This window comes from Psammomys obesus, unplaced genomic scaffold, assembly GCF_907164565.1.
Source record: "Psammomys obesus unplaced genomic scaffold, mPsaObe1.curated_primary_1811, whole genome shotgun sequence".
NCBI lineage: Eukaryota > Metazoa > Chordata > Mammalia > Rodentia > Muridae > Psammomys > Psammomys obesus.
The window spans coordinates 2,743,285-2,757,775 of record NW_026590062.1 but is presented as its reverse complement, the minus strand read 5'-3'; the positions used below and the strand labels follow the sequence as shown (position 1 = coordinate 2,757,775).

General features: G+C 52.6%; 1 protein-coding gene across 1 annotated transcript; it reads right to left on the bottom strand.

Moving 5' to 3' along the window:
• Nucleotides 1–2,678: 2,678 nt before the first annotated feature.
• On the bottom strand, nucleotides 2,679–5,322 carry Lhfpl7 (LHFPL tetraspan subfamily member 7). The gene is given in 4 exon segments (XM_055605721.1): nucleotides 2,679–2,825; nucleotides 2,828–2,931; nucleotides 4,279–4,417; nucleotides 5,122–5,322. Coding segments are annotated over 4 exon segments (591 nt in total).
• Nucleotides 5,323–14,491: the final 9,169 nt, after the last annotated feature.

Here is a 14,491-nt window from a genome sequence, read left to right as displayed (position 1 = left end):
CATAAACACTAAGGTCCACACAGCCGTTAGCAGCTGCCATGGGCATTTTCACCCCAATGTGTGAGTCACAGGGCCACAGGTTCCTCACCCAACTCTCTAGCCATTTCTCCGAGCCACTTGTACTCAGATTGTATGTGGCCTCAGGGTCTCAGAGAGAGGCTACTACACATGCTGGGGAAGGCTGGAGGAAGGGTCGCCATCATTCATGCTGAGAAATGACCTTCCAGTGTGGCTGGTTCAACATCCCCCAAGCTCCTCCCTATAGCCATAACTCCTTACTTTGTATGTAAGCCTACATACTCCCCTGGGGTAGAATCAATTTTAGCTTTTATTGGTAGGGATGCATAAAGGTCCTTCTCCCCGCCAACACGGCCCCCTGGGTGAAAAATGTCATGGCAGCTGTTTATGGCTGTGTATACCGGGGCAAGACCCTCTCTGAGACTTAGTTATCACACCTATGCAACAGGGAGAGTAGTGGCTTTCTTGCTTCTGGACTCAGCCCCGTGCCCCGCTTCTGATGGAGAGTCCCCTCCCTCACCCTGCTGAGCTGTCCTGGCTGGGAACCCATCTTCCCTGAGTTCCTGCCAGCCTCCTCTGGCTTCTCAAGTGAGCCTGTGCAACTTAAGAGGCTGTGACTCCCGGAGGGGGATAGTGGCTGGGTGAGCTCTTGGCTGTGGGATGGAGCAGGCCAGGAGTGGTGAGTCGGAAGCTCCTCCCCTCTCCAAACCCCCATGGGCTCTGCACAGAGACAGACAGTGGCGCTTGAGCCCATGGTGGGGTTCCAGTCTGGAGCAGCAGGTTTTGACAGAAGTGCGAGGAGTCAGTCTGTGGCTAAGTCACCCTGGCAGAGGGCCACAAGCCCTCCCAGCTGTAGGGGAGTTTCCTCTTTAGGGAGCTGCTTGGAGCTCTGCCTGGCACAGCTCTCCAGGCTCTGTGGCTATCGGGTTCCTGGGTGACAATGGCTTCTCTGGTTTTGATGGAAAAAACAATACACGGAATTTGAGCATTTGGTGTTTAAAACAGAATCTCTGGAAATGTCTTTGCTTCTTGTGCTGAAGCCACCTCTTGGGTTGATGGACGGTTCACAGAGAGGATTCAGGACCTCAGGGGTCCCTGCGAAGTAGGGAGTGATCTAGGGGTGGAGCCAGGCTCCCCAGCTGTCTTCACAGAGACCCCCCCCCCAGTTGACTGATGGCATCAATGCCTCCTCTGAAAACACCCAGAATGCTCTTAGCTAGGGCCAGGACATGGGAGGCTAGAGAGCCATGCCTCAGTTTCTCTTCCTGTTACTGTAATGCTAAGATACCCTGACAAAGTGAATGAAGGGACATGGGGTTTATTCTGGCTCACAGCTCCAGGGAAGCCCATCCTGGGTAGGGGAGGGTGGTCAGGGTGGCAGGAGCCTAAAGCAGCTGGTCACATCACATCCCAGTGAAGAAAAGAATGCTGCTGCCTGGCCCTTTTTCCTTTCACAGGGCCCGAGATCCCAGCCCAGGGAGTCATGCTAGCCAGATGGGCACCTCTTCCCTCCTCCTCTGATAAGAACAAAATAATCCCTAAGAGGTGTGTCCACATGACATGTCCATCATCTTCCACGTGATTCTAGATCCTGTCATGTTGACGACTGAGATTTTGTGATCTGGGGTGGGGGTGGGGGTTATTCTGGCTCACAGTTTGAAGGTGCAGTGTCCATCTTGTCAGGCAAGGCCTGGTGGCAGGAGTGTGACACAGTGGGTCCCATTGTGTCCACATTCAGGTTACAGAAGGAGAGGAACACTTGTGCTCAGCTCCTTCCTCACTTTTATGCAGCCCAATACCCAGCCGGTGGGACGGTACTGCCCATTCACATGGGTTCTTCCCAGCCCAGTGAGCTTAATTTTGAAAGTCTCTCACTGGCATGCGAGGAGGCTGCTTTCTGAGGTGATTCCTGGTCCTGCCAAGTTGACAACCAACATAAAACCATCACAGACAAGAAGCCTAGAGACAGGCAGGCAGGCAGACAGACAGACAGACAGACATCAGAGCCAGATAGAAAACCTCTGGGTTCCCAGAAACAGTATGTTTTCTTCATCAGTGCTTATTTTACCCCGAGGGTGGGAATGGGTGCAGAGCCCCCTCCAGCGTGCTGCACACAACAGACCACTAAGTAGCTCATGGGAAATAAAGATGTCCCCCCGCCCCCGGAGAGGAGGGAGAATAAGAAAAGAGAGACAACAAGTATTCACCCATGGAAAGAGTTCCAGATTAGACAGCTGCGCTGGTGCATGCCTTTGATCCCAGCACTTGGAAGGCAGAGGTAGGCAGATCTCTCTGAGTTTGGGGCCAGCCTGGTCTACAGAGAGTTCCAGAACAATCAGAGCTCCATAGAGATGCTGTCTTAAGGAAATAAAAAAAAAAAGTTTTGGGTTAGCCAGCTCTTCCTAGGGTTGCTATGTGCACTTTCCATCTGTTTTTATATGGCAAAACAAAGTCCTTCATAACATCCACACAGAGTACACATTATGCCAACCTCCACTGTACCAAAGAATAAATGAGTCCAGAGAAGGAAAGTGATTTGCCCGAGGCTACACAGCGTGGAAGCAGGCGAGGTGGAATTTGAACCTGAGTATGCAGCAACTTCATCGACTGTAGAGATTGTGGCTGTTTCTCTTTTGCTTTTCCTGGTGATGCTCGTTTTCTTATTCTGGCACAAGAATGATTCCCTGAGTGTCCCCAGAAAAGGGGACAGCTGTCCTTGGGACTGTGGTCATTTGAGGCCATCCAACAACAGGCAGGCTGGTCAGGGCCACGTTGAGGATGGCGGTGGCATAGCCCCAGCTCAGCCAGCATAGCATGTTCCACTGCGGTACGTGGTGGAGCCTTCACAGGCTTCTTTGGCGAATGGGGAAGCCAGAGTGGCTGGGAAAACCAGCAGACCTACAAGAGTGGAGGCTGCTGGTGCAGCAGAGAAGGGAAGTCAGGGTACAGGTCAATGGCTTCTGGAACCCAGCCCCAGCACCCATACCCCAACATCCATCCATCCATCATCTACACATCCATCGATCCATCTCTCCATCCACCCACTCTAGAGACCGACGCATGCGTGCGCGCGCGCGCGCGCGCACGCACGCACACACACACACACACACACACACACACACACAAACTGCCCAAGCTCTTGGGCCTTCGTCCCCAGCACCATGCAAAAAAGTAAATTGTTTTCAGGTTCTCCATGCTGTGTCTTGCTAATGTTTAATTTAAAAGTGACCCCTCCCCAGGAAAGAGCCCTGGTACAGAGTGATGCTTTGCTTCTGGTCAATTTGCCATCAATTTGTACATCAGAGTAGAATTCTGGGGTGTCAAGTTGCACGTTCCTGGGAGGCTTTGACACTGCATATCTAGGCATAGTCTTCTCAGAGACTCTAAAGATCGAGATTCTATTAAAAATAGATTAGAAGCAAAAGAAACTCTTGGGCGTGTGTTAAGGATAGAAAGCAGACATCTTGGTGGTCCTCCTGCTGAGAAGGAGAAAGCAGCCTCCAGGCCAGGGCCCAGCGGGCGCTAGGTGAGGTGGGGAATGAAGGGTAATGCCAGGCATACACTAGAGATTAGGAGCCTTGGCTCCTGCTCAGAAGTAAGGGTCTACCTCGCACTGCTGAGTTCTGAGCAGATCCCTGCAGAGGTGGTGGGGACTGTGGGGGGTGAGTGTGGGATTACGGAATCAGAGTGGGCAGGTGAGGCCAGGACGGGGAGGGCTGAGGCAGGAGAGGAAGACTTGGGTTTCCCTCTGCCCGCCATGGGAAGCCCTTGGAAGGTGGATAAGCCGGCCGGCCTGCTGGATCTGATTTCACCTCAGCTGGACCTGTCTGCTGAGTGCAGGAGGGAAGGGGAGAGCCGAGCCAGAGGGGCCTTGTTGTGGGAGGGGTGGAGGGCGAGTTAGTTGAGAGTCACCTTGGGGCTCCCAGAAGATGGGAATTGGAGAAAAGTGACCCTCCTCCACTCCAGCAGCAGGCGAAGTGAGGCCCAGATGCCAGCACGCTCTCAGCTCTTGGCTGGGCATCCTTGGGCAGCACACAGCCTCCCCAACTTCGTGGTGGTAGCGCTGGTAAGCATCGGTACAGAATGAATGGATGAAAGAGGAGCATCGGGGTGGACAGGACTAGGTTGGCTAAGGTCAGGTGTGAGTGGCTTCAGCATGGTGTCTCCCCTTGCCTCAAGTCATGAAGCGCTAAAGGACGGTAGCAGTTAACAGTCCTGGGGTTTGCCTCCAAGATCTCAGCACTGTGTGTGTGGCTCTACCTGCTGCTGCCTGCACCACAGGTGTTGGACCCAAGCGCCTCCTGGGATGCAACCTTCTTGGGGCCAGTGCCCAGGCCGAAAGGAGAAGAGCGCTGATGGCCAGCAAAAGCCAGCCTCCCAAGAGCATTGCTGCTGAGACCTTTGGGAGAGGGGAGAAGGCGGTGAGATGAGGCGCATGGCAGTCACGTTTTCCCTATTAGTAGACAGAGGTCTGGAGATTGCAAGCCCTTCGCCTCGAGTCACACAGCTAATCAAATCAGCAGAAACGGAATCCGGGTCAACGAACCACTGCATCCTGCCTTTGTCTTAAGTACTTGCCAGGATGGCCAAGAGAAGGCCCTAATCCACAATGTCACCATTGTGATCAGTTTTGAAGGCTATATAATCTTCCTCCTGAGTGCCGCTCTGAGTACCCGTTTCTTCATCCTCTCTGTCGATTGTCATGACATGCACCACTACAAGGGCTTGAACAGCATTCGTCCATCCCAGCCGTGCTTCGGGCAGGGTCAGGCAGGGGTGTGCGGGGCGTATAGTGTGGAACCATCACATATCTGCGTATCTGCAATGCAGTGGTTTCTTAGCAGGTAGAAGAAGGTGCCTTTTCCTGGTTTGCACAGAGGTTTTCTGGGGACCGAGAGCTGCCTTTAGACAGAATCCACGCCCTACTAGATACAGGCAGGGTCTAAAGCCCAGAGCTGTAGCTCAGAACCCTGTGCAAAGTTCCTTGGGTGTCTGTGAGAGTGGCTGGGTGTAAGAACCCGTGTGCCCAGACACTGGGACAGCAAAGAACGCTCCGAGCCCACCTCGAGGGAGCCAGCAGCCCTGGAAGAACCTATGTCTCACCTTCCAGGCCAAGCCTGGCATGTCCTTCAGGGACCCAAAAGTCACACAGCTCTGGTTCCAGCGGTCACCTTGCGGCCAGGAGCAGTAGGTAAAGACACCATAGCAGAAGGCAGGGCTCTGGAACCAGGCAGGGGACACGAGGCTGAAGCCAGACATGCCAGTGAGGGAAAGCCCCAGAGCAGCCCTCACGCCAGCGTCCATCGGGAATGTCGCTGACCTAGGGGTCAAGACAAGGTGAAAGGTGAAGAAGGTGCAACGAGGTGATCCAGAGCTGGGACACACCAGGCCCATTCATTCATTCACTCATTCATTCATTCATTCATTCATTCATTCATTCATTCATTCATGCATTTGTTCACTCACTCACTCACTCATCACTCATCACTCATCACTCATCACTCATAAACCCAAGTCTTCTGTGATGGTTTAATCTTGACTGTTAGTTTGCCAAGGTCTAGAATCAACAAATCTCTGTCAGCACATGTGAGAGATATTAGAAAGGCCCATCCTGAATGTGGAAGGCAAAAAGCTGGGGTCCTAGGCTGAACAAGAATGAGGAAGTGGGATGAGCAACAGCTTTCGTCTCCCTCTGCCTCCTACTGCAGATGCAGTGGCCTACCACGCCTGTCCCCATGCCACTGTGGATGCTGCACCCTCAAACTGTGAGCCAGAACAAACCCCTCCTTTCTCAAGTTGCTTCCTTCTGGGTAGCTGACTACAACAAGAAAAATGATACCTCCCTTATCCAAAAGGACAGCCTTGTCCCACAGAGCGACATCCCTCAAGCCCCACATTCCCAGGCTGGGCTTCTGGTACTTGTACCATCCCTTAGCTAACCCCTTCCCTCAGAGTCCATTGTTCAGGATGGTGCTTTGGCAGCTGGTGCAGGGCCATTGGTGTTCTCAGGAGGCTGCGGATTCCGTCTGCTCCTGTCCCCCTGGACATCACTGTTTCCGGGTTTGGTTCCTATTGCCGGCAAGAGCCCATCTTCCCGTACCATCGTGTGGGGGCTGGCATTCCATGCTAGGTACTAAGCAAGGACAACACAGATAGATGCTCAGTCTGCAGCAGGAGACTTGTGAGAATGTGGGAATGTGGACCTGTGACCCTTGGAGTCCTGCTAGACTTTGGTATTGTCACAGTCTACTTTCTGTTGCTATACACAATACTGCAGACTGAGTCATTTATAAAGAAAAAAAGTTTATTTGGTTCACGATGTTGGGGACTAGAAAGACCGGGTGTGCTGTATGTCCAGTTTATCTCCCCCTTCTCTCCCCCATCGCCTCCTTCTTGTTCATTGTTTTGGGGTTTGCATGTATGTACATGTATGTGCATGAACATGTAGGTCAACCTCAGGTATGATTTCTTAGGACCATCCATCTTTTTTCTTTTTTTTTTTTAAGGCAGAGACTTAAAGGTGGATTGACCGCTGAGCCCCAGGGCCCACCCACTTCCCCCTCCCCAGTGCTGTGAGATTACAATCATGCTCTACACCTGGCATTTGTTTGTTGGCTTTCTGAGACAGGGTCTGGCTGTCCTGGACTCCATGTGTGAATGAGGCTGGCCTCAACTCTGGGATGGCCGTGCTTCTGCCTCTCGGGGGCTAGGATTGAAGGCCAGCACTCACACTCAGCAAGACCTGGAAGTTTTACATGAGTCGGGGTGGGGAGCAGACAATTCAGGCCTGGCTTGCACAGCCAGCACTTACTGACGAGGATAGCATCTCCCTGCTTCATCGCCTCTTCTTACAAAGCCACTAACTTACTTAGGGGCCCCACCCTCCTGACCTTATCCAGCCCACCTTGACCTCCCAATGGCCTCACCTCCACACACCATCAACAGAGGAATTTGAGGATTAAGTTTCCAGGAGGGGAGCTTTGACTGGTACATCCTAACCACGACAGACAGTCAAGACCAGCTTCCTAAAGAAAAGCAAGCTTAAATTCAAAACCAAAAGTCGAGGGGCTGAAAGTAGAGTCTTACTTGTTACCTAGGTAACAAAGCCTGCGCTTCCGCCCAGGGCTGGAAGGGGTCTCCTCCTGGTGCTGGTGGAGGAGGCAGAGGAGCCTGTTCAAGCTCTCCCAGGGGTAAGCCAGGGCTGGGTCCCCAGCAATGGCGAGTGGCCTGGAGCTGCTGCTGTAGGACTCAGAGCTTCTGAAAATTCAGTCAGTACTTAAATATGGCAAGGAGTCCCAGCCCGTCACCTGGGATGGGGTGTGAGATGGCTGTATTTCCCCGTCGTGTATAAGGAGCACATAAATCCCAGCATCAAGTGTGGCACAGGATCTGGGCTTGGGGGTGTCTTGGGTGTGTGCCTCCTTGAAGGCTCGTGGGGAGTAGATGGGGGCATGATCAGCCTGGACAGAAGGGTGTGGTCAAGTGGCTGGAGCTTTTCTCTCTGGGATTAGAAATCTCTGAGGCTGCCAAGTCCTCAGGTGACAAAAAGCTTATTTTTCCCCTTTCACCAGAACCAGCACCTCCCATGGGTCAGCTGATCTCAGAGGTGTGATTGCAGGCCAAGACGCTGCGGGGGGGGGGGGGGGGGGGGAGGGGGGGACCCGCCCCCGCCGCCCGGGGGGGGGGGGGGGGGGGGGGGGAGGAATGGAGCCCTGCCCTCCACTGTCCCAGGGTGCCCTGGTGTTTCTGGGTCTTTGAAAAGACCTGATAGGCCTCCTTGTCACCTGGGAAAATCACAGCCACAGAACAGGTGCCCAGAAAGCTAAGTGGGGCTTTAGAGCCCCAAAGCACATCCGGACAGGCTCAGTTACCGGAGTCCATCTACCGGGAGCCCGAACGAGACACAATGGACACTTTTTCCTCTGTCTAGAGCTGATGATTCAATTTAATTAAAAAACTTATTATGTGCATGGAGGGATGGTGTGTCACAGTATGCGTGTTGATTCCCTCCTTAACCAGGTGTGTCCCAGTGATCAAATTCAGTTGGACAGGCTTGGCAGTAAGCATCATTACCTGCTGAGCCATCCTGTTCGAAACTAAGATGAAGGAGCCCCGAGGTAGCAATAGGTATGTGATGCTCCCTTCACAAGTGGCAAAGCTGGGACTCCTGCCCCTCTGCCCAAGTTCTCAGAGGTACCGAGGACTTAAGTCAAGCTGGGCATCCCAGTGGCCTCAAGCTTTTGCCATCAGCAACTGTCCCACCAGCTCCAGCCGGGGGCTAAAGATGAGCCAAGAGCCAAGGACTGCCCTAAGGTCCTTCCTCAGGAGGGGAGAGGGTCACAGAAGTGGCCTCTGGAGACTTACGGTATGAAGCTGTTGTGTTCTTCTCTGGACTTGGATGTCCTTGTCTATAGACCGAATGCTTTGGACCCCATCCCTTTAACTGTCAAATCCTGAGCCCACAGCGAACCCCAACCTCAACAGAACACAGTAGGAGACATGATATACATAATCTGTTTCTTCAAGGAGTTTAGGGTCATGTAAGCAAGACAAGGCCATAAGACATTATAATATGGCCTCTATATCTATCCATCCACTCACTCATCCATCTATCATCCATCAACCCATTCACTTACCATCAACCCTTCCATTCATCCATCCCTCCATCATCCATTATCCATCTATTATCTATCTATCATCCGTACATATATCTATTCTACTATCCATCCACTCATCTTCCAATCCACCCACCCATCCACCCACGCATTCCCCTACCTATCCATTCATCCACTCGCGCACCTGTCCAGTGCAGCGCCTATCTTTCCGTTCATGATCAAGACAGCTACAACTTCTCTCCCCCATGGATCCTGCCTCTGCCTGGGGAAGAGAGAGATCAAGAAAATAAGTCAATATGTAAATCTAGATCTGAGACAATGTCATGGAGAATAATGGGATATGGGGATAACTGTGTGGGAAAGGAGAGGGAAAACCCCTCATGAGAAAGCCGGGTCTGAGCTAAAGGTGAGATGGGGGAGGTGTGTCGGGGGGTGGGGGGGGGAGGAACACCACAGGCTGATGGTGGAACAAGTGTAAAGGCCCTGATCCGCACGTGCTTGGCACACCTGCAGAAGTAGAGAGGCTGTGTAAACGGTGGAATGCAGAGGGAAGGGCTTTTAGGGGATGATGGAACCGCATCGTGGGAGAGTGGCCCAGCTGTGCAGTGACTCTGAAGGGGAAAGCCAGCCCAAGCAGACTCGCTGAGAGCAAGTGGGTGGTGGTGGTGTGGGCTCAGGAGAGTCTGAACCTGGACCCTCACCAGAGGAGGCAGTGGCTGAACCGGAGGCCATGGAAGTTGGAACCATGTGCATGACAGAGCTGCGTGGGGTAAGGCACAGAGGAAGGACCACCAGGCTGCCCAGGTGAGGCCTGAGGATGAGGTCTTTCAAAACATGGGCTCTTTCACTAGTATCTACCTCAGCCAGGCCTGCTGGCTCTGTCATCTGAGACCAATGATGTAATGGCTCAAAGTCAGAAAGGCCCTGGCCTATAGCTGGGGAGCTTAACGTTTGGAGGGATGGGTTCCTTTGAAAACATGACTTAAAACTGTGGCTGTGTTCCGCTCTCAGGCTCCAAACAACACAGAGAAACAAACACGCAATGGTGTGTTCTATTCCAGGGCTCCTCTTGCAGCCCGGGGAAACCTGCCATGGCCCCTAAGCGGTGCCCCGGGCAACCCCATTCTTTCCTCACTTTAGATGTCCCTTCTGTCTAAGATTCCCACACTTGGCATCAGGCCTCTTCAAGGTTCCGTGACCTCCCCTGCTCCGGCTCTGGCCTTGAATGTAAATCTCTGAGCTCTTAAAAAGCTCTCTTCCCCTTTAAAGGTCACATTCAGGTTGGTGAGCAGAGCAGGGTCACGTGATGAGCTGGTCCGAGAAGGGTGTGTACTCAAAATCCTGCTTCCTGAAATCAATAGCCTTTCACTCTGGGCTGGGCCAAGAGAGAAACTCCAGCCCCAGATAGGATGGAGAAAGGGGATGCGGTTTCCTGGGTAGAATGCACAAACAAGGGCTACTGTAGCCATTATTAAACACCGGTGTCCACACTGGCTATCAAAACCTCCACTTGCCAAAACCTCGTGGCTACACAGGAAGCCAGTGGCACCAGGAGGCACCAGCAGAGGGCGCGCTGGCTCTACCTTCCTGCAGTGGGCCGAGTCCCGAGGCTTCCTGCTTAGGCTTGGCCAGCCTCATAGGGCATTCCCCCGCATTTGTGCTCATTCCTCCACTCTCCCCAAGTCTTTCTTCCTTCCCTCTTGTTGGGCTTGAGTTACATCCCCAATAAAGCCCGAGCATGTCCCAAGGTTTGCCTTGGGCTCTGTTTGCCAGACTGAGATTCCTGCTGCGTGGCTTTGAGCCATTTACCTGATTGTTCCGAGCTTCAGTTCTCTTTTTCTGTTAATGGGCTTGCTGAAGACACACTATCTCTCTCGATTTTATTTAGTTATTTGATGTTTCTTTTTTTTAATTTTTTTTTATTGTTTATTACAATTTATTCATGTTGTATCCCGGCTGTGGCCCCCTCCCTCGACATACCATCTCCTAAACGGCTGTGGTCTTCAAGGCAGAAGATCGGGGCAGGTGGGCTGGAGAAAGGAGCTGCCTGCAGGGGGGGGGGGGGAGTCAGGGTTGGTGAGTTAGAGGTCTGAAAACAGGGAGGGGGCCTTCAGAGATGGGGGGACATGCCTGGAGCATCGATTTGGGGAGACAGGTTTTCAGGTAGGTAGGAACCCAGTCAGCGGACAGGCTTATCAGTGAAGGTCGGTGAGCTGCTGCATGGGGTGCGCAGTTTGGGTTATGCCGGCACGTGTGTCATTAAAGGCAGAGGGATTGTCCACGTGTTTATGGTACACTGAGCACAGTCCTGCGTGGCCCGTGATTGCTTTGCCTTGCCTTCTCTTTGAGGCAGAGGATAACTTCGAACTTCTGACTCCATTGCCTCCACCTCCTACCACTACAGCCCCGTAGCAGCATCCCAATTTAATGCAGTGCTGGGGATTGAACCCGAGGCTCTGCAAGTGCTATCCACTGAGCCACGTGCCCACCCATTCCGTCTTTTCCACATGGCTCCGGTTCCTTTTTCCCATTCATGCGACTGGCAGTGCGATGTCAAGGAAGGACAGGGGTGTCCCTGCTGCCTCAGGATGTCTCCTCCCAGCCCGTGTGACTCGGCTCCCTTTCCTGTAAGAATAGATGTGAATGTATTGAGGAAGAAAAGGAAAACCCACAAAGTAGTTTTCCCGGTGGGAATCTTTTCCTGAGTCTCAGCAGGCTGGTCACACTGTACTCAGGAAGCAAAGAGTGGGCAGGAAGTGGAGCCAGGCTATACACCCAGGGCCTCCCCCACCCCCTGTGACTCATTTACTCCCCTCCACCCTCTAAAGGTTCCACAGACAATGCCAGCAGCTAGGGGACAGGGTATTCAAAAGCATGGACCTATGGGGGACATTTCACATTCAAACCACAACAGGGCCCATCTGTGGTGAGCTGTGAGCCCTGGACTGTGTCCTGTGAAAACGCTGGCTCTGTGTTGAGGGGCAGCTCTGTTTCAGATGCTGTGACAGACTGAAGGCTCCAAGCTCAGTCAACGAGAGAAGAAACTGGCCAGTATGCTTCCACGGTTGGCATTCTAGTGGGTAGGTAACACGGCTCAGGTGTTTCACGTATGGAATCCATCTCTGCCCCGTGATCCTGAAGGCTGCTGGGAAGAGTGACTGTATAGTTAAGGTTAGCAGGAGGGTCCTCAAGCCGAGGATAGACCAAGTGAGGTGACAGTGAGGTCCTCCTGGTGGGGCAATGCAGTACGGCAAAGGTTTGGGGTCAGGAGAAAATGACTGCAACTCAAGCAACTTGGGAGGCTGAGACAGGATTGGCACAAGTTCCAGGCCACCCTGCGCTATGTAGCGCAATAAAATAAAGCGCGACCCAAGAATGGCTGAAACTGTGCCCAGACAGGCGGCTGTCGGTTCTAGGGCTGCCCAGCAGGTAGGGCAAGTAAAGCCCATCACCCCACCGGACGAGGGAGCACACTGTTCGCAGCTCCACCGACCACCAACCACCGGTGCTCAGGGTCTTCTTCACTGAGGTTGGACAGTGCCACCAAGGACAGAGCTATCCCCACAGGCTTCCTGGAGGATGGCAGATAAATGCTTCTGGGATCTGGGGCGTGCTGTCCTCTGTGTACCAGAACAGACAAGCCTGGGGTTCTGGCTCCGGGTAGAACGTGGAACCTGACACTCCCTGCTCAGGGGGTAATCCCTGGGCATGTGTGGCACCTGAGCCCAAGAGGATGTGGAGGAGTCCAGCCTGTCTTCCAGGAAGTCCCGCCCCATGAGGACCCAGGTACCTCTGGGAGTTGTAGTTTCGTTTGCCCAGGCGTTTTCTCTGAGTTGACAGACTGCAGAATGGGGATGGGGATGGAGACACGTCTGGGTTTGGGGTCAGTGGGGGCGTTGAGAAAGACACTGCTTTGTTCCCTTCTGTGCTTATGTTCCAATGGGAGAATTCCGTCGTCTCGGGGGGACTGAGAATCAAAGGCATCTGGCTACCCAGGAGCGTCGTAGAAAGAAAGTTCTGGAAGGTTCTGGAGGAGACACGGCACATAGTGGGGTGATCATGTATGGGCCTGCGTATCTGTTCATTGAGCGCCTGCTGTGTCCCAGCCCTGAGGTAGGTAGGCACAGTGAATCAGGAGGGCACCCGAGTGAGAGAAGAATGGACACACACTGGTTTTTATTTTTATTATATATATATTAATAGTATTAATATTAATATATAATAATATATAATGTGATATATATATATATATATATGTATTGTTTTTGGCTTTTCCAGACAGAGTTTCTCTGTATTTGTCTTGCTGTCTTAGAACTCTCTCTGTAGACCAGGCTGGCCCAGAACTTAGAGACAAAGCCTCCTGCCTCTGCCTCCTGAGTGCTGGGATTAAAGACACATGCCATCATACCCAGCCACAGACCATTTATTATATAACATACAAACTCTGTATAAAAGCCCTGCTTTTAGGGATACTCTGAGGAATTTCATCTTGCAGACCAACCTTTCAAAGACAGTTCCCCCCGTCCCCCAGGAGCGGCAGTCATAGTTGACATTCAGTGGGGTGGGTCCAGATAACTGTATCCATGTCATCCAGTTGATCTATACTGCTGCTGGGCTCTGTCATCATGACAGGAGGATCCAGGGCATCATGGAAGATGGAAATCAGTCCTTACTTCAAAAGGGTCAAAATTCAAAGTATTAGAGAAGCTGTGTGTGTGCATGTCTGTGTGTGTGTGTGCGCACACACACACACAGACATGCACACACACTCAACAACAATTTGAGGCAGAGAGGAAATTGAGTGGCAGTAGCTCCCTGGAAGCCACACTGTGCTTGGGTCTCTGTCTCTTTTCTTGAGGTTGGCTGGTTTACAATAAAGGCAGAAACCAAGCCCCATTTCCCCTGGGAGCACATGTCATAAATATGATTCAATTTACCCGTGCAATGCTTCTCCCTCATGCTGGCAAAGCCCCATGAGAACCCGGATCCGCCAGCTGCTTCAGAGCCCAGAGTCCCCAGAGCCCAGCATATAGAAGGTACTTAGTGAAGACAGGCAGGCTGGCTGGGTAGGGTGTCCAATGATGTAGTCCCAGCTACTTGGGGGAAGGAAGGGATCTGAGGAGAGAGAATGGATTGAACTGGGAGCTCAAACCTGAGCAACATAGTGAGACCCTGGAAAAGGAGAGGGTGGAGAGCAAGAGAAAGACATACAGAGAGAGACAGAGACAGAAAGAGAGACAGAAACAGACAGAGAGAGACAGACAGACAGAGACAGAGAGTAAGAGAGGGAGGAGAGAGGAGGAAGGGAGGGAAGGAAGAGAAGGAGGTAGAAAGGAAGGGAGGGAAGGAGAAAGGGAGGTAGAGCTGGCTTGTGGTGGAATGCATAACTTTTGTAGAGGACTGAAGTTCAGTTTCCAACTCAGCATCCAACCTCTTACAACTCCACTTCCCTGGGATCTGTCGCCCTCTTCTGGCCTCTGTCAGCACCAGCACTTACATGCACATACACACATAACTAACAATAAATTTTTTAGGAGAATAAAGGAGAATAAAAAGAAAGAAAAAAGGAAACTGTGGTCGATATGATTAATAAAATAAACCAGGCATCCGACCAGGAATGCTCAGCATCAGGGCCGCAGGTGGGCAGTGATCTGCCACCACACAGCACACAGTGGGTGCCTTGGCTGGGACTTCGGCGCAACGCCACTTCTGTCCAGCAGGGGGCGCGCCACGCACACTCTCGAGGTTCCGGCGCCCGCGCTCCACCCCTCGATGCTCTGCGCAGGCGCCGCCGGGAGCGGTTGCCACGGCGACGGGGCGCTTCCCGCCCGAGCCCCGCCCCCAGCAGCGAGGCTGCG